The following is a 24,979-nucleotide window of genomic DNA, read 5'->3' as shown; positions in this document are numbered from 1 at the left end:
TATTGAAGCAGCACTGTGGAGGGGACCTACATGGGCTTTGGGATCTGACAGGCTGATATGTAGATTCCTGTTCCACCATTTACTATTTGAATAATCTGAATAAGCTATTTAGGCTCTTAGAATTTCCTTAACTGTATAATCAGTAAAATTATGTCTCCTTATAGGTCAGGATAATTAGGAATAATCTATACACAGTACTAGGCATATAGTAAGCTCTCTATAAACAGCAGCTCTTGATTTTGCTTGTTTTTTGTATTCCTTTTATATTGCTTTTGTGGTGGTTTATGGTGGCAATAGTGGTTGTTTTGCCTGCTCTTCACGAGCAGGGTCTCCCCAGACAGCAGAGCTGTGACAGTCTAGACCATCCTCATGGCCTCCACCAGTAGTTCTCCACAGTGGGTGATTTTGCTCTCGTGGGGACTTTACCACTGTCTGGAGACCCATCTGGCTGTCACACTGAGGGGAAGAAGGGAAGGCGCTCTCGGCATCTAGTGGGGAGGTCCAGGGATGCCGCTAAACATCCTGTAACACGTAGAATGGCCCTCCCTCCCCTGGCAAAGAATTACCCAGCTCAAAACGGAAATAGTGCTGAGGTTAAGAAACCCTGGCCCACACAAAAAGCACAATAATTCTAGAGGCAAGGAAACCATAGCAACAGTCAGAATATTCAACACAAATTTCAAACCATCCATGAAGGGAATGAAGGACAGTCTTGGGAAAAAGCATAAAATAAGTACAAATAACTATTGAACAGGCTGCCTAGTAGGTGGGTGTGGGTGGGTGTGTTTGTGATTTATTTTGAGTTTGTCTTCTTTTTTTTCCTTAACAGTACACCCATTCTTGCTTCAGATATATATATAGTGTGATGAAGCCAATGTTCTGCACCACCAATCTGGAATAAGTGGTAACTTGCCCTGTACAAAGGGGGCTTTCAGTAATGCTATTAATCTTTAATCCTATGAATTAAAAATCTTGGTATGAATGTTAACATATCTAAAACCTGATCAGACTAGACCCTTAGGATTAGTACACTTCATACTTTGGTGTATAAGAAGGTTTAAAGGTTTAATGTATAAAATGGTTTAATATGTATACTTTAGTGTATAAAATTGTTGTTAAAAAATGAAAGAGAATCTGTAATATAATCCGAACAGAAATAGGACTAAAGTTAACTTTGTTTTGGAGGCTATAGCATGCAAGCTAACAGTATAAACCACTTTAGAGTTTTATGGACTTCTTGTACTTCCGAAATACCTAGGGACACTGAAAGCAGCTAAACTACTATTTCACATCACAGTTACTCAAACTGGTACTCCAACTCACTGACTTTTATTAGTGTACTATAAACTTTAATATAAAAATCTCACTTATATTTTTAAAAATTATCACTACAGAAAGTCTTGTTCCCTTTTAAACCCAAGTTAGTAAGATCATCTAACGCTAATATATTTTGGTTTCTCACCTGAGGAAAGCTATTTTCAAACCACTGCAAGAAACAAAAAGCCAACCCAGGAAATGTCTGGGATAAAAGGAGGGAAAGCATTGGGAAAAGGAATCAAGTCTAGTAGTAATTAGAACTAACGAGTTCTCTCCCCAGATTTCTCGAACATATAATGTATGTATAGTTTTCCTGCTCTTCCAGCATGTAAAAAATGCCAGAAAATATACTTAGTTTATAGTAAGGTAATAATTTGGTTTATTTTTTATAATATTTAATTTATTTTAAATAAAATTTTTAAAACTCATGTGTAGTGGTAAATGTCTAATCCTGAAAATAGAAATGATAAGAGACCATTTGAACTATTGAGAACCTTCATTTTCTGTTTAATTTTAAAAAATGTAAAAAGAATTGGTACCTGTGAAACACTGTATAACCATCCCAAGAAAGAGAGAGATTCTGGCCCTCAGGCCACAGGCTTACAACAAATGCCAACTATCAGCAAAGAAAAACTCACTTAATCTTAGAGATAATGTATTTTTTTTTAAATGACAGCAAAGGCAAGTCTATGGTCTAGAAATCAGGCTTGAAGTCCCCCAAGTTCTGCTTTGTGCTTAGTTTCATAGGAACAGAAAGGGATTTAAGGCTGAGTATGAAAAGAATCCTGAGCTAAAGATCTTGGTAGTCTAGTCTTTCAAGCTTAGTGACAGAATTTGGTGTGTCCAGAAACCAAAATCAGTGGTTCTTAAAAAGCCACAGCATGGATGGCCTCAGGAAAGGCTTGGGAGTAAAGACTGAAATCTACAAAGTTATAAAGAATGTTAATGACACGGTGAACCAGAAAAACCTTGAAAGAGGTGAGTTAACATCAAATAAAAGGTCCTATTTTAAATGGTAGGCTACAAATTTAAGGAATAAAAATGGAAATGTTATGTAATTTTTTTCATGGTGGTGAATTCATGGATTATAGACACATAACAAATTTTAGGGAAAACTGAGATAAGTGGGGGATTATCTTCCAGGTTAAAATGAAGGAGAACAATAATCCCCTCTTTGTCAGAGGCAAACGGGCAAAGAGCCTGGGTCTGGGCAGAAGGAGATTGACTCCTGTGTCCATTCCCTCGACAAGTGTTAATTAACTATGTCCCTACCACGTGCCAGGCACCAGGCTACACGTACTACAAAGGCAATAACACAATCTCTGCCTCAAGCAGGTCACAGGCTAGTGGGAGCCTGGAGGTGTATTAGAATCATAGTCATGCTCCATGCTGCAAATATTTTCTTGAGTTCTTGATGAGGGCCTGCATCCTATTTCCATCTCGTATTCACCCAACTCAGAGTGTAACAGCTACTTGCATTGAAAATATCTTTCTTCAGGAACAGCTGAGGCTTAGATAAATCTTTGTAACTGTGAAAAAGCCTGAAATCCTGTAGTTCTAACTCTTTGAGGAGGCTGTACCAGAACCGCACAACACTGCTGTCACTGCCACTGACCTCAAAGCCGGGCCAGTGGAGATGGATCTCAAAGATGAGCTGTCCAATTTGTTCAAGGACATCTTCCAGAATAAGATTTTCCAAAACTTTCCATTCTGCACTTTCCAGATCTGCTTTGAGAACATCAATCTGTAACAAAATGATGAAATGAGATTAGCAGAGTCAATAAACATTGTTAAAAATACCATCTTGTTATCAGGAGCATCACTGTATAGCTACCTCCCAAGAAAGCAGAATTTTTCAAGTGTTGGAGTTAGAGGTCTTTGTCAAATGACCACCTATGACATGATTTCTAACCTCACTCCACACCAAATGTTAATATACAAATAATAAAATACCAGTCAGAAATCATGATGGCTCCTCTTAATTTCTGACAAGTGGGAGTGAATTCCTGAAAAGGAAGTGCTGGAAAATATGTATCACGGGACCCTGTGCCCACAGCCTCTCCCCAGCAACCTAAACACTACTCAGGGGAGCCCATCCGTGTCCTGGCAGAATGAAGGCCTGCAGAGAGGGACTGACAGAGGGTCAGTGCCTTCAGAGCCCACCTCACAAATCTTATACCTCTCCAATTTCATCAGAACTGAAAGCCAGGGGAAGTTCTCAGGTATCTTAACACTGGACTTGTAAAAAAAAAATTATTATTATTATTATTATTATTATTATTATTATTATTATTATTATTATTATTCCATGATTTATTTATAAAGTATATATCAGCACAGCATTCTACAATTTTTTTTAATTTTAAAAATTAAAACAAAATTTTAAAGCAACACTATTCTCTGTTCATCTGATAAATACAAGCTCACATTCCAGATAGGACAGAATATAGGAAGAAGAGTAGGATGGGAGAGATTTTGCAATTAATTAAGTTATGAGAATCAGCTCCTTTCTGCTGGCTTTGCACAAAATCCATTAGACTAACAGAATCCCAAATACCTCCAGAAAGCAATGAAAGCTAATTACTTACTGAGTACTTCTGTGTGCCTAGCACTATGCTAAGTGCTTTACCTTGCAATATTCATATACTCCTCTTAACAATTCTGCAAGGGTGATTCTGCTAGCATTCCTATTTAAAGTTGAGGAAACCAGACTCAGAGGGTAACCCATCCCCAGTCACATAGCTGGAGAGGCAATGGTGAAATCTGAACTGAGTCTGTCTACATGGCCCATGTTCTTAACCATGAAACAAGGTTGACTGCCCATTAAAAAAATAAAAAGAGGAAAAATGGTAACTCAGAGTTTCTAAAACGCTTTTGCTTTGGAAAATAAGGTACTACTGGAGAGTGAATAAGGGTCAGTGAATATAATTATTGTTATTAACATCCTCATTTTACACTGGGAAGCAGAACATTTTCCAGCTTGAAGAATTACTTTCTACAGGCATAATCTCAGCAAAACAGCCCTATAGGTAAGCAAGGATTTGATTAAAAAAATGACTTTTCTGCTGCCAAGAAATGGAGGGGGAAGTTAAAGGGGATAATCTGACCACACAGAGGAAGGCTGACAGCATTCAGACACAAACTGGAATGATCAGGATGGAGGGAATCACTGCACTAGAGCAAAGCCTGTAGTCCCAAGAGGTGACAGCAGAACCCTAAACGGCTCCTCTAGAAGCTGCCAACCAATATCCTGCCTGTGAAAGTGAAGTATCTTTGCCTTTAGAAGGATGGATAATGACCAAGACCAATCCTGCCCCAGCCTCTCCTCTCTCTCATTGCATGTGTGACAATTTCTCATATGCAGCTGAGACATGAAGTTCTCAGTGCAACAGTAACATTCCTTGTGTGATTTCAAAGTTGAGTGGAGGAGGAGAAGCAAAGAATTTAGACATAATTGGTCCAAGAAAATGATCTTTGCCTGACATCCTAAGACCCTGCAGGAGTTGCTTTCACTCTGCCTTGGATAGTACCTCTCGTCCACCAGGGGAATAATGATGGTAACAACCCCAAGGATATCAAGAAGACTTAGAAAAGGCTAGATATACATAAACCAATTTGTTGGTTCAATGGTTCAAAAATTAATGAGCTAAAGTTAAAAAAAAAAAAACCCAAAACAAACTTTCTTTTCTGAAAGGAGTTGAGTAAAGGCAGGTTCCATGTGAAAATATACAAGACTAAAATAATTTTTGTGAACTGGACACGATAGTTAATTGACTCTTATTTCATCTCTGCTGCCCTGGCACTTCCTTGGCTTTGTTTAACCTTTTGCCTTTTTAAGCAAAGTAATCCTGAATTATGGTAATTAATTTGCCAAAAGAAATATTTAATCAAAAATCCACAACATTTCCTAATTGGTACAGAAAATATTCAGAACTCAAAATCAACATTTGTTGTGTCAATTCATATAGTTAGAAATTTCTTAGGTTTCTTGTAGATTTATTTTCTACCATGATTTTCTGTGAGTTTACATATGTTGAGTGTGATCAATAAACCAAAGTATTAAAGGGACAGGGTAAAGTTAGCCTAAAATTCACCTAAAAAGTGTATTGGTGAAGTATATAGGAATAGACTTTGCATGTTTTTTCCAAACATACTTTTTAAATAGGCTATCAATCAGAAGTTATGAGCAACAGGGGAAAAAACCATATTATTAGGCTAAATCATAACAAATATATGCTTTCTTTAGAAATTCAATTTTCATTTACAAAATGCTACCCTATCTAAAGAGCAAAAAGTATTTCAAACACAACCACACTCCCTCAACCCCCTTTAGATTCCAGTGGCCAAAAATTCTTCACTTCAATCAGAATTACATAGGTTGATCTAAATCATGTAGCCAGGGTAGGTAGAACAGGACTGAGGACATAGCTCTTTCCCCTCCTCCAGCCTGAGAGCACAGCCAGCCAAATGCCGTGCATAAAACATGGTTTTCTCTTCCAGTGTGCTTTTTCTGTTTGTTGCATTTCAGAATGTTCCATTACCACAACTATTTTGCAAGTGTAATTTCCATTATTACTGCATAATGCACCCAATATTATTGTTATTATGAGGCACTAAACATCTCTGAATAAGACATGCCACTTTTAAGATTCTAGTATCAGCTTTCTCAACAATTATGGCACAAAAAATCATGCAAATTATTACATTGGAATAATCAAGTGCTAATTCTAGTATAGTTAGGTTAAATGAGGTTTCTTGAGAAAAACAAGTAAGTGTTAACTCTGTAAACTCTGCAATAACTGAAGACATACTCTTGGGTAGAAGGGTCTCAAAGAAAGTAGATGAAGCAACCCATTTGGTATAACTTCAGAAGCATTAAAGTAGTCCTCCCATCAAAGGTTATCTCCTTTTCCTTATGCCTGAATTATACAATAAACCACATTTTACGGGACATTTTGAGGAAATAGAATTTTAATTTTAACTGGATTAAAATGTGGGGCCATGTGTCAGCTTCCTCATCATGGGCACAAGTTTATCCTGTGTACATCCACCCAGGACTTCAGAGATGAGAGGAAAGGGACTAAGATTCGCTGGCATGGGTATTAGTCTGCCAGGGCTCCTGTAACAAAGTGCCACAGATTGTGTGGCTTCAACAACAGAAATTTATTGTCTCACATTTCTGGAGGCTAGAGGTCCAAAACCAAGATGTCCAACAGTGTTGGTTCCTCCTGAGAGCTGCAAAGGAGAATCTGTTTCATGCCTCTCTCCTAGCTCCTGGTGGTTTGCTGGCAATCTCTGGCATTCCTTGGCTTCTGCATTGCTCTGATCTATGTCTTCATCTTTACATGGCATTTTCCTGTGTATGTGTCCAAATTTCCCCTTTATGAGGACACCAGCCATATTGGATTAGGGGCCCATCCTACATCATTATGACTTTATTTAAACTAATTACGTCTGCCTTGACCCAGACTCTATTTCCAAGTAAGATCACATTCTGAGGTACTGGGGGTTAGGACTTCAGCATATGCATTTTGAGGGGACACAGTTCAACCCACAACAGCCACCTGAAATAACTATTTCTATAAGGTCAATATTCAACCATAATTTAAAACAATTTTATTAATACAACTTCTTCCTGACTTTTAGTTAAATTTTGAAAGGTTGTTATCTAATGATTAAAGCAAAGTAAATCCAGGCTTTTATATATAATCTGCTTAAATTAAAAATTGAGCACATTAGAAAGAGGATCTTGTTTTTGTAGAAAAATAAAAGAAATTAATCTATCTTAAACGAGCAAGAGGATTAAAAGTCTCTTTTAGAGCCTTAGACATTAAACACACTAAATCAGGCCCAATTGTCATTGTTGGCTGGCAGAAATGTAACATTACAGGATTTCTGCTACCACTAGGGAAAGAGAGATTAGACTTGCCCTGTGTATTATGAGAAATATGAAGGGTCACTCTAAGCTAATGTAGGATCAATTCTGAACTAATGATATAAGAAAATAATTTTTATGTAGTAATCCACTCAGGAGCAACACCCTGTAAACGAATTTTAAAGAATTAAGGAAAACATTTACAAAGAAAGACTTTTTTTGGGGGGGGGGGCAGATCTCTAGACTATTCCAAAGAGCTAACCTGAGGCTGCTGGGCAAGAACCTTCTAGGCTGGATGAAGTAATATAGCACGTAGACCCAGAAACCTAGGTCAGGGATTGGAAATGGGTGAGCTGGTGACAAGTCAAGAAGTCAACTGGGCTGCTGGTGACATGCAACAGCAGGGAACAACGCAGTGCAAATTTAGACAGGATTGAGATGGCAGCAAGGGACATGGCCCAGGGTGGAGTCTGGCAGGACCAAGGACAGCACCAGACAACTGCTTTAATTTCCATCATCACACGAAGTTCCACTGGGCAGTGCTGCTCAGGGTATCACAGCAGCAGAATCAGCTGGAAGGCTGTGAACACACAGGTTCTGATTCAGTGGATCTGGAGTAAGGCCTGAGTTTTGCATTTTCACCAAGAGCCAGCTTATGGTGATGCTACTGGTCCAAAAGTTGACAATCTGAGAACCACTGGACCACACTTTGAGAATCAATGTCTGACGACACTGGGTGAGATTTTTATGGTGTGTATGCAAAGGACTCAGTGCCAGCACAGGCAGGCTGCGTTTTCCCCCTTCTCATAAGCAGGTGCAGAAAGTATCCACACCTGGTAATCTTTGGCCTGGAAAGGTATATGGTAGTTTTCCAACACCAGCTGTTTTCTTAGTTAGCATATAGTTAGGCCAAGGCTTCCCAAACACATCACCAAAGGTGTCAGTAAGGCTTGTATTCCTTGGAACTGTGTGCAAAAAAATATGTTTGTGCCCATGAGCACTTTTCTAAGAAAACTGTATTCCCTGGGACCTTAGCTCTAGAGCCAAATGGCCTCATCACATGGTTCTGGGGCAGGTTGTTTAGCCTCTCAGTGACTTAGAGGAAAACACAGGACTCCTACCACAGGGCTCTCTTAAGGTTAAAGGAGAAATGCCCATAAGGCACCATGCACAGCACCTAACACAGAGTATGTGCTCCACTGGTGTTAGCTGTTATTATTTTTACTAATTCCCAATGAGATCCATAACCCCTTTGCCTCCTGCTCCCCGATTAAGATTATCTTATTTAAGCTAAATATAAAAATGTACCTTCTCTGCACCACAGCAGCTATGTTTAGGGAGATGACTTGGGGGAAGAATTAAAATTTGACCAGCAAATATACAGAGGTATTTCAAACATGATAGTCAAGGACCATCTCTATACAGCACATTGGGAAGTGAAACTGAAAAGTTTTTTCAACTGCATTTCCATCTGACAAGAGGCAAAAGAGGTATTGTCCCTGTATCCTAGATGGACTATAAGTTCTAGGAAGTCATTAACTTATTTATTTTTGAATCCCTAGCTTCTACCCTACTGCCAGGCACTATCAAATATGATGGATGGATGGATGGATGGATGGATGGATGGATGGATGGATGGATGGAAGGAAAGATGATTAAATGGATCTCCCAGGGCCCAAGTTATTGAAGATTAAAGCCAGTAGGGATATGTGAATATCTGGCCCAACTTCCTCATTTTATAGACAAGGAAAACTAAATTCTAAAGAGGCTAAAGGATTTGCCCAAGATCACAAACTAATGAAACAGTGACAAATATTCTACCTCTCAAACATCACTCCTCTGCTCTGAGTCTTAGATAAACACACACACACACACACACACACACACATACATTCATCAAACACTAATACAGCTTTGAGGTGAGTCTACAACTCTAAGCTTCATTTTCCTTGAGATTCAAGGGTAAGTGAAATGTTTTGTTTAAGGACTGCTACAATATTTGAGAAAGAAGCATAATTCCCTTCTTCTCTCAATATCCTTCTCTGCTAAGAATCTCTTTGCACTAGAAGCTCCCAGAAAAGCACAATCTGGCATTTTCTAAATTTACTTCTAATTAATATCAGTTCATCACTAAGAACATTAATACAAATTCAGATTCTGTAAAATGTTTGGTTCTTAGTAAAGAAAAATAGCAACATATACTATTGTTTAGTTTAAAGGCAAATGTAACACGGCAGAGGTATCACTTGCCCATATATCCATTCTTTATTCTTCCTCAATAACAAAACCCTGATTTCTAGCTGACACATTGCTGCCCAGATAAAAGACTGTATTTCCTTATCTCTTTTATGGTTATATGTCATGTGACTAAAATATGACCAATAAGATGTAAGTGAAAGTGTCATGTGGGATTTCCAGGAGGTTTCCTTAAAGTAAAGAGCTATAGTTAGTGCTTTCTCCATCCCTTTGCCTAGAGTGAGAATGTGATGGCTGGAGCTACCACAGCAATATTGGACCATAAGGAGAAAGACTACACCCTAGGGATGAAAGAGAAGAGAGCTGAATGAAGCTTGGGCCCCTGATGACTATGAAGTCTCTATACAAGACTTGTACTACCTACCTCTGGACTTCTCTTATGTAAGTAGAAATTTCTTCTATTGTTTAAGCCACTACAATTTTTTCATATGTAATTCTACCTGCTTTTAAATACATTCAACATATTCTAGTATTCTTAGCTACTTATAAAGAGTGGTGTCCCTAATGAAAAATTTATTTAGGCTTGAAGCTTTCTGTGAAGTAGTTAGTGGCAGTGCAATAAGCCAGCAATCCATGCCTACTGGAAGCTGAAGTCCCCACTTAAAAGTACGCTGTTCTTATTCAGCACTTCCTGAACTGGTCAGCAATTTTCTAATTCTGGGATTACTACTCTTCCTCTAGATTCCCTACATATTTCTTTCTTGCCTCCTCCTTTGCTTCAAAACCAAGGCAATTCTTCTTCTTCCAGAATTCTCATGACCACTACACTGCACTCTCCCTTCCTCTCTTAACCCAGAAATACATAGTGCATTAACAAAATGGGTCTGCAATCTCATTCTTTGTTAGCTCCTTTAGCTCAAAAAATCTAGGTTTGGGCATCATGTTAATGAAGTTAGCTTTCTTCATCTATTCTATACATTTCAAATTCTAGTATACTTTTAAGAAGCCAGATACTGACATTATTTTGACCATTCAATGAATTCTACACATCTGTATATTTTTGTTGAAAGCACAGATGCTTTTTCTTGAAGAAGCAAAGCAAAATTCAGTCAGGCCTCAAGTGGAACAAGAAAATAAAGATGTATTTAGTCTCACAATACTCTCAAAATAACATTCACTTTAGGAAATTTTAAGTTGAATGTGTCAAGTCTTTCACCTGCAAAACAAATGTAACTTATAATTGGGGCAAATCCAGGTTTTGTGGAGCTTGAAGCTTATTTAATTTGAGGGCCCTCTTTAAGAAAAAGAGTACAAAATTACAAATATGGAATTAGGTAAAATCACTTCTGCTTATAATCAAGACATATACATGAGTCCCAACCCAAGAGAAAAGAGAAGATTAAGTGATAGAAAACTATAAACAGATGTATGGCTAAAAGTCAGAAAATAAGGGAAAAAATTAAGAGGTTTTTTTAAACTTTCAAGAAAAAAAAAAGCAGTATCAGTTTTGAACCTCCTGTTAAATTTATGTAGCAATTGCAATGAGGAGGAAAAAACTTTATACACAGAAAGATCAATACCAACTCCCACATTTAGAAATTACCCATAAAATACTCAAAGAAATCTGCTATATATTCAGATACTGATTGTATCTAAACACCTCATTTTAGGGAAAATGTTAAGACAATGACTTGTAGAAATAACTGTTTACTGGTTCTCACTGGATACTATTTAAAAGCCCCTAATACTTGCTTTAGATGTGCCATCCCTCAGTACACATATATTATTTTATCTTACGTCTACTAGTAATAAAAAAAACCCTAACAGCCAACTATTTAAGCATTTGCTATGTGCCTAGCAAGCAGCATGCTAAGCACTTTTTATGCAATGCCTCCAGTTCATCCCCCAACAAACAAATGAAATGAGTGTTTCATTATCCTCATGAGACAGATGGGGAAACTGAGGACTCAGTAGGTCATACAACTTGTAAGAAGCGAAGCCAAAACCAAATCCAGGCAGTTTCCATAGAAACCTGAGATTCAGAGAAGTTAGCCAAACAACCCAGGTCATACTGCTATTAAGTGGCAGAATCAGGAATCTAACTGGGTCTGACATCAAAACAGGGGCTCTTATACCCTCATAATATTAAGGAAACCGAGCACAAAATAAAAAATTGTTGAGGGTTTCTGAATTTACAGTTCCCTTTGCAAAAATGACAGGAGGAAAGCAAATACGGAGTGTTTATTAATCTAATAAGTCTTTGTTGAGCTCCTAGCATGTGCATGACCCACTTGCTGCCATTCTTGGGGGTAAAAGGAAGCAATTAGTTCTGCCTTCAGACAAGGCACATGCATTTTAGCAGTTGTAGCTTATTTTGTCATTGGAACTAGTGCCCTCTCCCCTTTGTTCCATGTGCTTTTTCTGGAGTAATAACATTGTCATTACATTGATTTCAAAGCTTTTGCATGACCAAAAGGCATAATTTGGGGCTGGGACATTTTCTTTGCTACGTCATGCTTTAAAAAGTTTTGTACAAATTAACAAAAACACATAAGAAGAAGAAAACTACCATTTGCATCTGTGGAGGCTGACACAATTGCCATAAGGCTCCTGTTCCTGCTAAAGAGGGGTTTCCTTCCACTAATTCATCCCCTCCACACCAAAAATGGATTACACATTCCCTTTGATTCCTGATTTCAGGTTCAGGTCTAACCGGAAGGGGCCAGGTTGACAGCCAACACCATGTCATGTGTTAAATTGTCAAAAAGAAAAAAATTATTTCAGACCTAACATACCAAGAAAAAAACATATGACATTCCACCCCCCTCAAGCCTCTCCATTCCCTAGAAGGGGACAACAATTTGGGATGCTGTTTCGTTTGTTTCTATATATAAAAATAAGACATGAAAATTGGGAAAGTACAAAAAGATATAGAGAAGAAGAAAAAAGTTGTCCAAAATCCCTACCCCAAGAGGAAATTACTATTAATATTTTGGTTATATTTCTTGTAGTTAAAATACTACCTTAAAAATAATTGAGGTTAAACAGTGCATATAGTTATGAAATCTGTTTCTAATGGGAAGTTCTTTGTTGTTTCTTTCTCTGAAAGGCCACCCACTTAATATTCATGTACAGTGACCTTTTTTTCAGGCAAATTCATTTTAACATCTTGACTGGAGCAATCTAAAGACATATGCAAACTGCCCAAGCTTCTCTTAGGTATAATTCAGTAAGTTGTCCTGGGACTTTCTGACCCGCAGTAGAAATCTACCCTCCACAGAGCTAGATGACAAGATGAGAGCTGATCTTCCTAAAAAATAAGAATTGTCATTGTATTTTCACCATAATATGAATTTAATGAGAAATTTGTATTTTTTCATGTTTCACAACATCTACTGATTTATACCTGGCAATCTCTAAATTGCACAAGCAGGAAGGACTGTAAATTCAAAAGAAAGGAAAGGGCACAGCACATATGGAGGAGTGGAGGAGTCATTTAAACATTTATCAAGATTAAAGTGTATAAGAGACTCATTTGTTTGACAAGGAAGAGGCAAAAGAAGATGATGTGAAGAAGGAGGAGGGGGAAGAGGAGACTCAGCTTAATCCTCCAACTGCCAGGTGCCTTGCAGAGGATTTCTGATAGAGATTTCTCCTCTCTGATTGCCCTAAAACCTTCCTTTTTTCTCAGTCCCACATCAGGAACAGCAGAATGCCTGCCCAACAGTTAAACTGGAAAGACACCTTTACTACTTTGTTTGCCATAGATTGACATGTGGGACATTTGGCAGATGGTTCTCTTTGAAAACCACTCAAGTCTATACACTTTAAACTAAACCAAAGAGATCACTACATACAATGGATTTTTTTCTTAAGCCTGTGAGTTGGCCCAGAACATAGAGAATGGAGGTAATCATGAAAATTTTGTCAGTTGTCAACCTGGGACTTCATCATCTTGCTTGATTTCAGTGGTGGCTGTTTTTATAATTTTTGAATTGATGTTCCCAGGATTCTCTATCATCTTATTCATCATCCTTTTAAAAAAGAATTGCTGATGCCTTGGAAGGTTTCAGCCATGAGGCAATGAAGTTTTATTGGCGCTTGAGTTTTCCAGATGGCATTTTTTCAAGAGAAACAGGGAAAGATGCCATTTCCTTAACATGCATACACCACTCATGGAGCTTGGCGGCCAGTCCGTTGTTAACCTGTCACCAGGAACACCTTCCCTAAACTGAATGCTCTATTTTTCAGGGAGTGGGTGGTTTCAGGCAGACATTTTCAGGCACCAAGGATAGCCCTGAATCATGTTAACTAGAATGACAGCTTACTGGATACTTCCCTGAATAACGTAGTAATAACATGTGAACTTCCTAGAAAGCCAAATCTCTTACAAGATATTATACTTAGCAAGTTTAAGTTCTTTTCAGTTACTAGTGATCCTCATACCAGTGCTTTCCATGAGCATCTAAATGGAGACAAGTGTGTTCTAATTGTCTTGTTTCTCATTAGGGGAGGAAAAGTAGTACCATCTTGTTTTTTCTGAAATGAGTTGCCAAATTTGGTTGAGTTCCTTAGCAACTGGATGTTTAACTAATAAATTTATGCTTAAAACAGCTTCTTAATGTCTTTAGTTAAGAGAATACATCTTTAATTTGTTGTTTCAAAGAACTGAGAGTGGCGAACTATATTAGTTATAGTTAGTTGGTTGTGAGCTTCTTTATCTCTGTGCTGGAAATTGTCAATCAGACAAAATTTGAACTTGCAAAAAACAGTTTACAGGAAAGGATCAACAGAGTCCACAGTCTATGTAAAAAATCTATATAGTCTATATATTTTTTAAAGTAAATTCTCAGTTATCTAGGAGATAATTCAAAACCCACATTCAAAAGCAGTTATAAATATCACAGCTAAATATCAAATATTTATTTTGAGTTATCTACAATTTGGACTAACTAGATCCCTAGACGAAAATGATAATTTTTTAAAAACAAATTGTTACTAGTGCAAAACCAGCTTTCATTATTTGTGGACAGTATGACATTTCTATTTTTTCATAGACAAAAACTCAGTTCAAATTTGTTTATAGCAAGCCCCAGAGCAACTTTAAAATATTTTAATAATGAATATTTCTTTTAAAATGAATCATTAAATAGAGATTTAAAATGTTTTGTGCTGTAGCTTTAACTTTTTTGCAGTGGGATTTGACTTTTTTCCAAAAATAAATTTGTTTTATTAAAACGTTTGGTTGTAAAAAACACAATTGGGAAAGAAATGTATAAAACACAAAGTAAAAGTCCCTTCTTCCCGCCCACATTTTAAATTTTGGTAGAGGTTGATAGATATGATAGCTATTGCTAAAATGCCAAGGCTGACTAATATTACCTTCACCAACACTGGCTCTTATCAGTCTTTTTACTGCTTGCTCACCCAACATCTCTGATGCACTGTGCCTCCTCTCAAGAGATCATATCCTTGAACTGTCCACCTTCCACAATGTTTCTAGACTTATCTACCTAATTTAAAACCTGATTATTTAAGTCTCCTGCTTCAGGTCCTCTGCTGGCTTTCTGCAGCTACAAAATTAAATCCAAACTCCTTTAGAGGGCTTACCAGGTCCCTCATAGCCTGGACTCAACCTCCCTTTTTTGCCTCATGCCCTTATGTTCTTGCTTTCTCCACAAATCACCTCTTGTATCAGCCATGCTGAATTTTTTTAACTTTTTGCAATTCATGATTCTCTTTCTCATGTCGCTTCCTTTGCACTTACTATTTCTCCTCCCTTCTACCTCTAGAGATAACCTCCCATTCAACTCCCAAGAGCCAGCTGAAATACCAACTCTTCTGTGACATCTTCCTGACCCCCTGTCCAGAAAAAGGAGTTACTCCTCTTCTGCTTCTCTTGCATTAGCGCTTAGTACTTTTCTAGATGAATGTTTGTCTCCCACTAGAGATCATGGTGTCTTTGAGGGCAAGAACCCTCATGCTGGCCTCCATTGGTTGAGTTCCTGATTTACAGAAGACCCTCAAAAAGGATTTACTGAACACCTAAAAGGTGTTCAATAGTATACAGCAAAAGTCAACAGCAACAAAAATCCAGTCTCTCTTCTGCATCTGTAGCATGGAATATGAAATATTTGAGAGTACTTAGTATATAACAAGCATTAACAACCTATGGCTGCCCTGCAGAAGGAAAGCATGCTAATAACTCTGCAAGTGTGCACTTCCACAGCCTCAGCTAAAATGGCAGAGAAGGATAACAATACCCAAGTATTTCTTCTTCCCACCCTCCTTCTGCCTTCCTCGCACTCCTGTGACTTCACATCCACAGCATTTACTCTCAGATGCCCTCTTGCTGGCCAAAGCTCCTCATTTCAAAACATACACCAAGCCAGACACAAAAATTTCCTACTTTTCCACCTCAGCCAACTTCCACTCCCTCAGCCAAGTATCATGAGACAGCTACTCAAGAAACAAGTAAGATTATATGACTTAAGTACTTGATTCTCAGGCAAGAATAAACTGAATTTTCCAGAGATAAATTCCTTTTTAAAAGATTAGCTGATTAACTCAAATGAAACTAACGAGCAGAATGTACTGAATTTTTATTGGAAGGCCTTCTTGAAGTCCCTGGGACTTTCTTGGTCACTAGATACCACCAGCCCCAAGATAGAAATATGGTTCAGCAATCAGACCCTCATTTCTGAAAGGCTGCCCACACCAGGCACAGCTGCAGAGATTGCTTAGTGTGCCTTCCTTAGAGTGTCAGTGCTCAGCATATCACAATCCCTCAGTGTATACACTTCTGATTTAGTGGAAAGAAGTCATTAAAAAATAAATAAAATTGGGGCAAGAGAGTAAGGAGGAAAAATGCTGAGAGAAGAGTGACAGATGAGAAAGGATGTCAACACTGGAAGAATTACATAGAACATACCAAATAGATGGCACTGGGCACTCACACAAAAAAAACTACTGAAAAATCAGAAATGCACCCATCCCAACATTAAAATATTTTTCCTCTAAAAAAGCTGTGTCCTATAACATATTAGCTAAAAAAAAAAATCCATTAAAGATTGAGTGGATCAGAAAATCCCAGAGCACTTTTCTTCCTGAAATGATGAAAGCTTGCTGAATGGCTGGAAATGTCTCTGCTCTACCCTCACTTCTCATGATATTAGTTTCCATCCCCAATTTGATCTTATTTCCAGGGCAGCCATTCCTCTTATAACCACACATGCTGAGATCAAAGGATGGAGAGACTGCTACTTACAAGACTAATGTTACAGAGAGAAGAGTTGGAAAGGGCTCAAACTTCATTATATAAAAAATAATTTCAAGGGATAAAAATCATTTTCAGAGGAAGCCAAAACCAAAAATAGTAGCAACTTTAAACTTCATTTCAGGAGCTTGAGGGCTGGTATATCCCTCCATGTGGTTGCTAAGGAACAGGATTCATTTATCCTTTGCTATCCAATAGTTTTTTGGAAACTGCTACCCTATATTATATCTATGATTGTTAAATCCACTCTAAATGGAAAAGCCCCTCAAAAAAGTGTAGTTTAAGTTACAGTATATAGGAATCTTTATCAGGAAAATGTTATAGAAAGCCAAAGTTCCTTTAATATCTTTTGTTGTTCCAATATATTAACATTCTTCTACTTGGAGAGTAGATTTTCTTATTCATAATATCTTATTCTTCATGTTGATTACTGAATGTAGAGTCTTCTTATAAATAAGTGAATTTGTCTTGATTAAACACACTAATCTGAGCATGTCAAAAAAAAAAAAGAAATAGAAATATTCTACTCTGAACTAAGCCATGCAAAATCATTCTGACTTTCCCCTAAGCATTAATGAAAGAATGTTCTTGATAACAGAATGTGTAAGAAGTAAAAAGAATACTTTCTATACATGATAAATGGTCTTCAGCTATTGCCTGTTATAGGCCCAACCATGTAAGAGAAAAGTCTGGGTAACTGTCATAGGGAAGTTTTTTGAAAGTGTCATCCATGTGTTTGTTTCACGTAAAAACCACACTGCTTGCCAAATCTCTGTCCTTCTACTTCCTGTAACTCTATCAACCCTAAGTAATTATTTACAAGTGTGCTAGGTCTTGCATTTCTAGTTCCCTGTGTTGTTAAATGAATAAAGGGCATTCTGAGAGCAGACTCTCCAGTGGGTAGAATATTCCTCTAGTTGTGTCCCTTGCTCATGCTCTGACTTCTCTACACATTATCACTTTTTACAAGAAAGCTCGATGAGGCTTTCCTCTTTGAAAGAGCTAATGTTACAATAAAGAATGGGGAAGAAACTGAGACCAATGGCTAACGAGGGGGGAATTTGTGATTTGGCAAGATCAATTTTCTATGACATTTTAAGATTCTGGCTGTCCTGTGCCTAAGCCCAGAGACTTTGTACCTCAAACACATATCTTCTAGTACAACTATCTCTGAAATGAAAACCATCAGTTGAATAGCAAAATCTCAACTGACCAGAATCTAACCACAGGAGAAACATTACTACATGTCATAAAGCACTTGTCTTGGGCACTCTTAGGCTTAAAAATAAGCCAAAATAATTTTTCCTGCAGATCAATTTTAACAGAGTTGAATGATAAGGGAACAGAGTCACATAAGAAATCTGGTTTTTTAAAAATGAAAACAATTTCCGGGGGGGGGGGGGTTCCTTAGATAATTGCACACCCAATTCTATCTTCCACAATTAATTACTTACTGTACCACAAGAGTGAAGTTCAGAATGGCTTTACAGGATTGTCAAATACCTCATTTTGCTCACTCTATTTTTTATTAACTAGGGCCTATTAATGACTATTTCAGGCTCCTGTGGAATACTAGATGGAGGTCTTTGAACACTAAGTGCTAAAGTGGATTCATGGTGAAAACAAATTTGATCAACACAATTTTATTAGTTTTAAGATTTAAACTAGTAATGTGCATTTGTTGTTTTATTTGAAAATATTCAATTCTGCTACAGAAAATGAGAAATCAAATAGGATAGGTGAAACTTGTAAGACGTGTTAAGTATAGAAAAGTAACTTATGAGACATTATGCATATATAAAATACATAGATGTACTGAACATAAAAAGGGACAGAATTGCTGAGTAAACACTAAAATCGTCACTAAACAATATACATACATGAGGTATACAATTTGCTCAATATTTATGAAGTCTTAAATTGGTCACCCATTGGTTACATTCATTCTGGGTCCACAGATACTCTGCCAGATAAAATCCATAGCTGCTCATAGACAAACTGGTGAGCTTATAATTGTGGCCCGATGTACTTGTCCCTATATCTCTCCAACTGAGCTTTCTTGCTCCAAACCTCAACTCTGTTCTTTCTTGCTCCAAACCTCAATCATACCATCAGTAGGGAAGGCTGATGAAAGAGGAAGAGGTACCAGGGAAGGAGAAAGGAGAGGGGCACAGAGACAAATCAACTGACCAGGACTCAGGCAGTGTGGTCCTTCTACCTCACTTATAGCCAATCCTAAGTATATAAACCTACTCCATTTTTTTCCCCTTACTTCTCACTGTGTGCTTATAATTGATTCAAGCATCTTAATTTGTGATCATAACCCATGGAACAGTTTACCTGGTAGTGAATTTGGAGGCTATATTGTATCAAGGTAATTTCCCACATGACAAAACTCATCAGTGTTTCTTAAGCCCTCATACTGTCTTCTAATTGTTTCTCATCATGGGCTAATAGAATGAAAATAAATGAAAGATGACAACTAGTTATTAATTGGCTGAAGTCAATCCTGCTTAGTCCTACAAGTTGGTTACACGTGGTCTTGTTGTGAGTTTATATTACATATAACAATAGTTGTGTTTTCTCCTGGTAAAATTATCCCTAAGGCAAATCATTAAATTATACATATTGGTATTTCATGGTGCTCCACAAAGAGTATAGTGGACAATAAAGAGGGCTATAAGCTCAAGTTGCTCAGCCAGCTGAAGTTTCACTCCCATTCTTTTAGAAAGATGCTCACTAACAGTGTGTACCTGTGTTTATTAGCTACACATTTCACATAGGCCTTATGCTGTGTGCTATAGTGAAGAAAAAGTGAATATGATAGTCACTATCGTAGCATATGGGAGAGACAAATAGTGTATCATAAAGATACACTAAGTACCCAGGTAATTATGATACAAGGGACTAGCTAGCTATATTCTATAAGAGACATGCAAACAAACCTGTATGGAAATCATGAGGTAAGAGGTAAGCAATCATGCTCACGGTAAGAATACAAGTAAAGTAAAACAGTACAAACTCTCTTGCAGGTAACTTAGCAATATGTATGAAAAGCCTTAAGACTGCACAATTTATAGTAGTTAAACACTGGAAATAATCTACATGTCTAACATTTTGGGAGTGGTTAAACAAACTATGATACACCCACTCACTAAAATACATGCAGCTCTTAAAAATTACATTGCAGGAAGGTATCTCATTAGATGTTATAGGAAAAGAAAAAGATACACGATAAACAAAAAATGTTTAAAGTCTTTAAAAGAACAATGAAATGTCTTTCTCCCACCCTAGAATTCCCGGTACCTTTACTCAAAGACAAGACTGTTTTAAAGTGGACATATATACATATGTATGTACCTCTCTTTACTTTTATTCAAATAGTGGGTGTCATAGTATACCCACTATTTGGCTCTTTGTTTGGGGCCCTTAACAATTTATCTTGGAGATCTTTCCATATCAGCAACATACAGATTGACAGTATGTTTTTTAAGAGTCACAGACAATGCAATTGTATGGATTTTAAATATATCTCACTTACTCAGTCCCCTATTAAAGGACAATTATACAGTTTTAAGAATTTTGCTATTACAAACACTGCTGCAATATATCTAGACGAAACATTTAATAATATGAAAAAGTATTCAAGATATTTTGTTAACTAAGAAAAAAAGAAAGATGATCTGGTTTCCAGTTCCACAACAAGTAAAAATTCCAACAGACTGAAAAATCAACAACTCTTCTTGGATACATAAGAGAGGAAAAAATACAGAGCAAACCACTGCCCCCAAGATTGGAGAGACAGGAAATACATGGGAAATAAAGGGAGCCTTGGTGTAACAGAGCAGAGACTCGGGTATGGAAACCACGGCAGGAACAGATGCTGGGATAGGAAAACCTGAACTATAGTTGACACATTGCTGAAGGCTCTATGTGATCGAGTCGGAGAGTTAAAAACTCCAAGAGGACCCAGTCATGGCCAGTGTTGTTGGGGTGGGGCAGTGTCCCTACAATATAGTGAGATTTATCTCTAGAATTCCAACCACATTCCCACCCACGGTAGAGAGAGAAACACTCTCTCAGGCTTCTGGCAGGGAAAAGAAAAAGGAAACGTTTTGAAATACGCCAGAGCATTCCATTTTTCCTTACAAGACTCGCCCTCAGGAGAAACTAGTTAACCTGACCCTAACCTGCTGGAGTATTATTAGAGACTAACTGATCTGAGGGGAGGGAAACACCCAACTCCAGCCCACTCTAGTCATCCTATCCCACCTAAGGAGAAAAAAGTGAGAAATGCTTGTGCAGTTCACTGTCCAGAGGCATAGGCTCACTAAAAGACTGAGACCTACTCACAGACTACTGAACACCTCCCCTACCAATGAATAACTAAAGGCTGATTTACAGCAGTTCTTTTTACCCAGGACATCACATCTAGCTATCAAGAAAAATTATAAGGCATACCAAAAGGCAAAAAAACACTAATTGAAGAGGTAGATCAAGCATTAGAATCAGAAATTACAGGAATGTTGAACATATCAAGCCAGGAATTTAAAACAACTATGACTAATATGCTAAAGGCTCTAATGAATAAAGTAGACAGCATGTAAGAACAGATGGACAACGTAAGCAGAGAGATGAAAAGCATAAGAAAGAACCAAAAAGAAAGCTAGAGATCAAAAAAACTGAAACAGGAATGAAGAATGCCTTTGATGGGCTTACTAGTAGACTGGACACAGCTGAGGAAAGAATCTCTGACTCAGAAATTTCCAAAACTGAAAAGCAAACAGAACAAAGACAGAAAAAAAAATACTAAAATAGACTATCCAAGAACCGTGGGACAACCACGGAATATATTATACACATATCATGGGAATACCAGAAGAAAGAGAAAGGAGCAGAAGAAATACTGGAAATGATAACAACAAAGAATTTCCCCCAAATTAATGTTAGATACCAAACAATAGATCCAGGAAGCTCAGAAAGCACCACACAGGATGAATCTGAAAAAAACTACACCTAGGCATATCATTTTCAAACTATAGAAAATTAAAGATATTTTAAAACTCCTGAAAGAAGTCAGAGGAAAAAAAACACTTTACCTGTACACAAAGGAAGACAAGAATTTCATCATACCTCTCTTCAGAAACTGTGTAAGCAAGAAAAGAATGGAGTGAAATATTTAAACTGTTGAGAAAAAATAACTGCTGACCTTAATTCTTTTTTCAATTTTTTTTCTTTTTTGGGGGAGGTAATTAGGTTTGTTTATTTGTTTAATGAGGGTACTGGGAATTGAGCCCAGGCACCTGTGCATACTAAGCACACTCTACCACTGAGCTATAACCTCCTCCTTGACCTTAATTCTATATCCTGCAAAATCATCTGCCAGAAGTGAAGAAGAAATAAAACTTCCTCAGACAAACAAAAAATTGAGGCATTACCAGTATACCTACCTTGCAAGAAATATTAAAAATAAGTTCTTTAGAGAGAAGAAAATTATGTAAGTTAGAAACTTGGATCTACATAAAGAAAACAAGAGGATAGAAGAAGGAGTAAGTAAAGGTAAAATAAAAACTTACTTTTCTCATTCTTTAATTGAAGTATAGTTGACTTACAATGTGTTAGTTTCCGGTGTACAGCAAAGTGATTCAGATAGATATAGATATAGATATAGATATAGATATAGATATAGATATTCTTTTTCATTAGAGGTTATTACAAGATATTGAATATAGTTCCCTGTGCTATACAGTAGGTCCCTGCTGTTTATCTATTTTATATATAGTTGTTTGTATCTGCTAATCCCAAACTCCAAATTTATCGCTCCTGTACCCTCTTTCCCCTTTGGTAACCATAAGTTTGTTTTCTATGTCTGGTAATCTGTTAATGTTTTGTAAATAAGTTCATTTGAATCATATTTTAGATGTCACATATAAGTGATATCATATGATAAAAAATTTTGTCTTTCTGATTTACTTAATTTAGGATGATAATCTATGGGTCCATCCTTGTTGCTGCAAATGGTATTATTTCATTCTATTTTGTGGCTGAGTAGCATTCCATTGTATATACATATATCACGTTTTCTTTAGCCAATCATCTTTGATGGACATTTAGGTTGCTTCCATGTCTTGGTTATTGTAAAAGGGTTACTATGAACATTGGCATGCACATATCTTCGAATTAGAGTTTTCTCCAGATATATGCCCAGGAGTGGGATTGCTGGATCACATGTTAATTCTATTTTTAGTTTTTTTCGGAAACTCCAGACTGTTTTCCATAGTGGCTGCATCAGATTACATTCCCACTAACAGTGCAGGAGGGTTCCCTTTTTTCTACACCCTCTGCAACATTTATTGTTTGTGTACTTTTTAATGATGACCATTTTGACTGATGTGAGGTGATACCACACTATAGTTTTGATTTGCATTTCTCTGATAACTAGTGATGTTGAGCACCTTTTCATATGCCTACTGGTCACTTGTATGTATTCTTTGGAGAAATGTCTATATAGGTCTTCTGCCCATCTTTTGATTGGGTTGTTTGTTTTTTTGATATTAAGCCGAATGAGCTGTTTGTATACTTTGGAACTTAAGCCCTTGACAGTCACATCATTTGCAAATATTTTCTCCCATTCCATAGGTTTGTCTTTTAGTTTTGTTTATGGTTGCCTTTCACTTCTACTGATCGGTCTGTTCAACTTATCTGCTGATTCAGTTCTGGTAGGCGTATGTTTCTGGAAACATGACCATTTCTTCCAGGTTGTACAATTTGTTGGCATATAATGTTCATAGTATTCTGTTATGGTTTTTTGTATTCCTACAGTATTGATTGTTATTTCCCCTCTTTCATTTCTTATTTTGTTTATTTGGGTCCTCTCTTTTCTTCCTGGTGAGCCTAGCCAGAGGTTTGCTAATTTTTTTACCCTTTCAAAAAACCAGCTATTGGTTTTATTGCCTTTTTTCTATTTTTTAATCTCTGTTTTATTTATTTCCTCTCTGATCTTTATTATTTCCTTTCTTCTGATGACTTTAGGTTTTGTTTGTTGTTCTTTTTCTAATTTTTTATGTGATAGGTTAGGTTAATTATTTGATATTTTCCTTATTTTTGAGAAATGTCTGAATTGCTATGAGCTACCTTCTAAGGACTGCTTTTGCAGCATCCTTTAGATTTTTGTACAGTTGTGTTTTCATTGTCATTTGTCTCAAAGCATTTTTTAGTTTCCCATTTGATTTCATCACTGACCCATTAGTTTTTCAGTTGCATGTTGCTTACTCTCCATGAAATCACTTTTTTCTTATTTCTCTTTCTGTGGTTGATTTGTTTCATGCTGTTGTGGTCAGAAAATAATTTCTATCCTCTTAAATTTGTTGGTTTGTTTTGTGTCTGAGCGTATGATATATCCTAGAGAATGTTTTATGTGCACTTGAAAAGAATGTATATTTTGGGGTTTTTTTTTTAATGTAATGTCCTGAAAATATCAATTAAGTCTAGCTGTTCTAATGTGTAGATTTAGGATTCCTGTTGCCTTATTGATTTGCTGTCTGGAACATCTGTCCATTGATGTCAGTGGGATATTAAAGTCTCCTACTATTATTGGGTTCCCATCAATTTCTCCATTTATGTGTGTTAGTATTTGTTTTATGTATTTAGGTGCTCCTATGTTGAGTGCATATATATTAACAAGTATAATATCCTCTTCTTTTATTGAACCTTTTATCATTGTATAGTGTCTATCTTTCTTTAAGGCCTTTGTTTTAGTCTATTTTGTCTGATATGCACATTTCTACTTCTGCTTTCTTGTCATTTTCATTTGTATAAAATATCTTTTTTCATCCTCTCGCTTTCAATCTATATGTCCTTCACCCTAAAAGGAGTCTCTTGTAGGCAGCATAATGTTGGCTCTTGTTTTATTCAATCTGCCACTCTATGTCTTTCGTTTGGAGCATTTAGTCCACTGACATTTAAGGTAATTATTGATAGATATGTATTTATTGCCATTTTAAACCTTGTTTTCCAGTTGATTGTGTGTTTCATGTTTGTTCCTTTCTTTTTGTTTTTCCTTTTGTGATTCAATGATTTCCTTTTGTATTATGCTTGTGCTCTCTTCTTTTTGGTTTTTGTGAATCTGTTATATGTTTTTGATTTGTGGCTTCTCTGTTTTTTAAGTATGTTAAACCACTACTATATCTACTTGTTTTAGACTGGTAGTCATACAGGCTCAAACACATTCTAAAAAATATCTACATTTTCTACTCCCTTCCCCCATATTTTATGGTTTGATGTCCTCTTTTACATCTTCATCTTTATCCTTTTGC

The 24,979-nt window shown here is 36.9% G+C and overlaps 2 protein-coding genes across 3 annotated transcripts in view; both read right to left on the bottom strand.

Annotated features, from left to right (window-relative positions):
* The window catches only part of WASF1 (WASP family member 1), a 123,290-nt gene extending 120,229 nt beyond the window's left edge, over positions 1-3,061 (bottom strand). The window contains exon 1 of the mRNA XM_045524685.2: positions 2,933-3,061. The gene's annotated coding sequence lies outside the window, so the exon portion shown is untranslated. The remainder of the gene's footprint in view (positions 1-2,932) is intronic.
* METTL24 (methyltransferase like 24) overlaps positions 1-24,979 on the bottom strand; it is a 98,610-nt gene that overhangs the window by 2,279 nt on the left and 71,352 nt on the right. The window contains exon 5 of one of the 2 annotated variants that reach the window (XM_074368494.1): positions 2,933-3,061. In XM_074368494.1, the coding sequence (XP_074224595.1) occupies positions 2,933-3,061 (129 nt within the window). Of the gene's footprint in view, positions 1-1,801; positions 3,062-24,979 lie in introns of those variants that run through there. The other variant, XM_074368493.1, reaches the window with a different exon arrangement.

The sequence above is a fragment of the Camelus bactrianus genome, chromosome 8 (genome assembly GCF_048773025.1).
Source record: "Camelus bactrianus isolate YW-2024 breed Bactrian camel chromosome 8, ASM4877302v1, whole genome shotgun sequence".
Taxonomy (NCBI): Eukaryota; Metazoa; Chordata; class Mammalia; order Artiodactyla; family Camelidae; genus Camelus; species Camelus bactrianus.
Note: the sequence above shows the minus strand (reverse complement) of the source record. Positions and strands in the feature narration are given on the sequence as shown.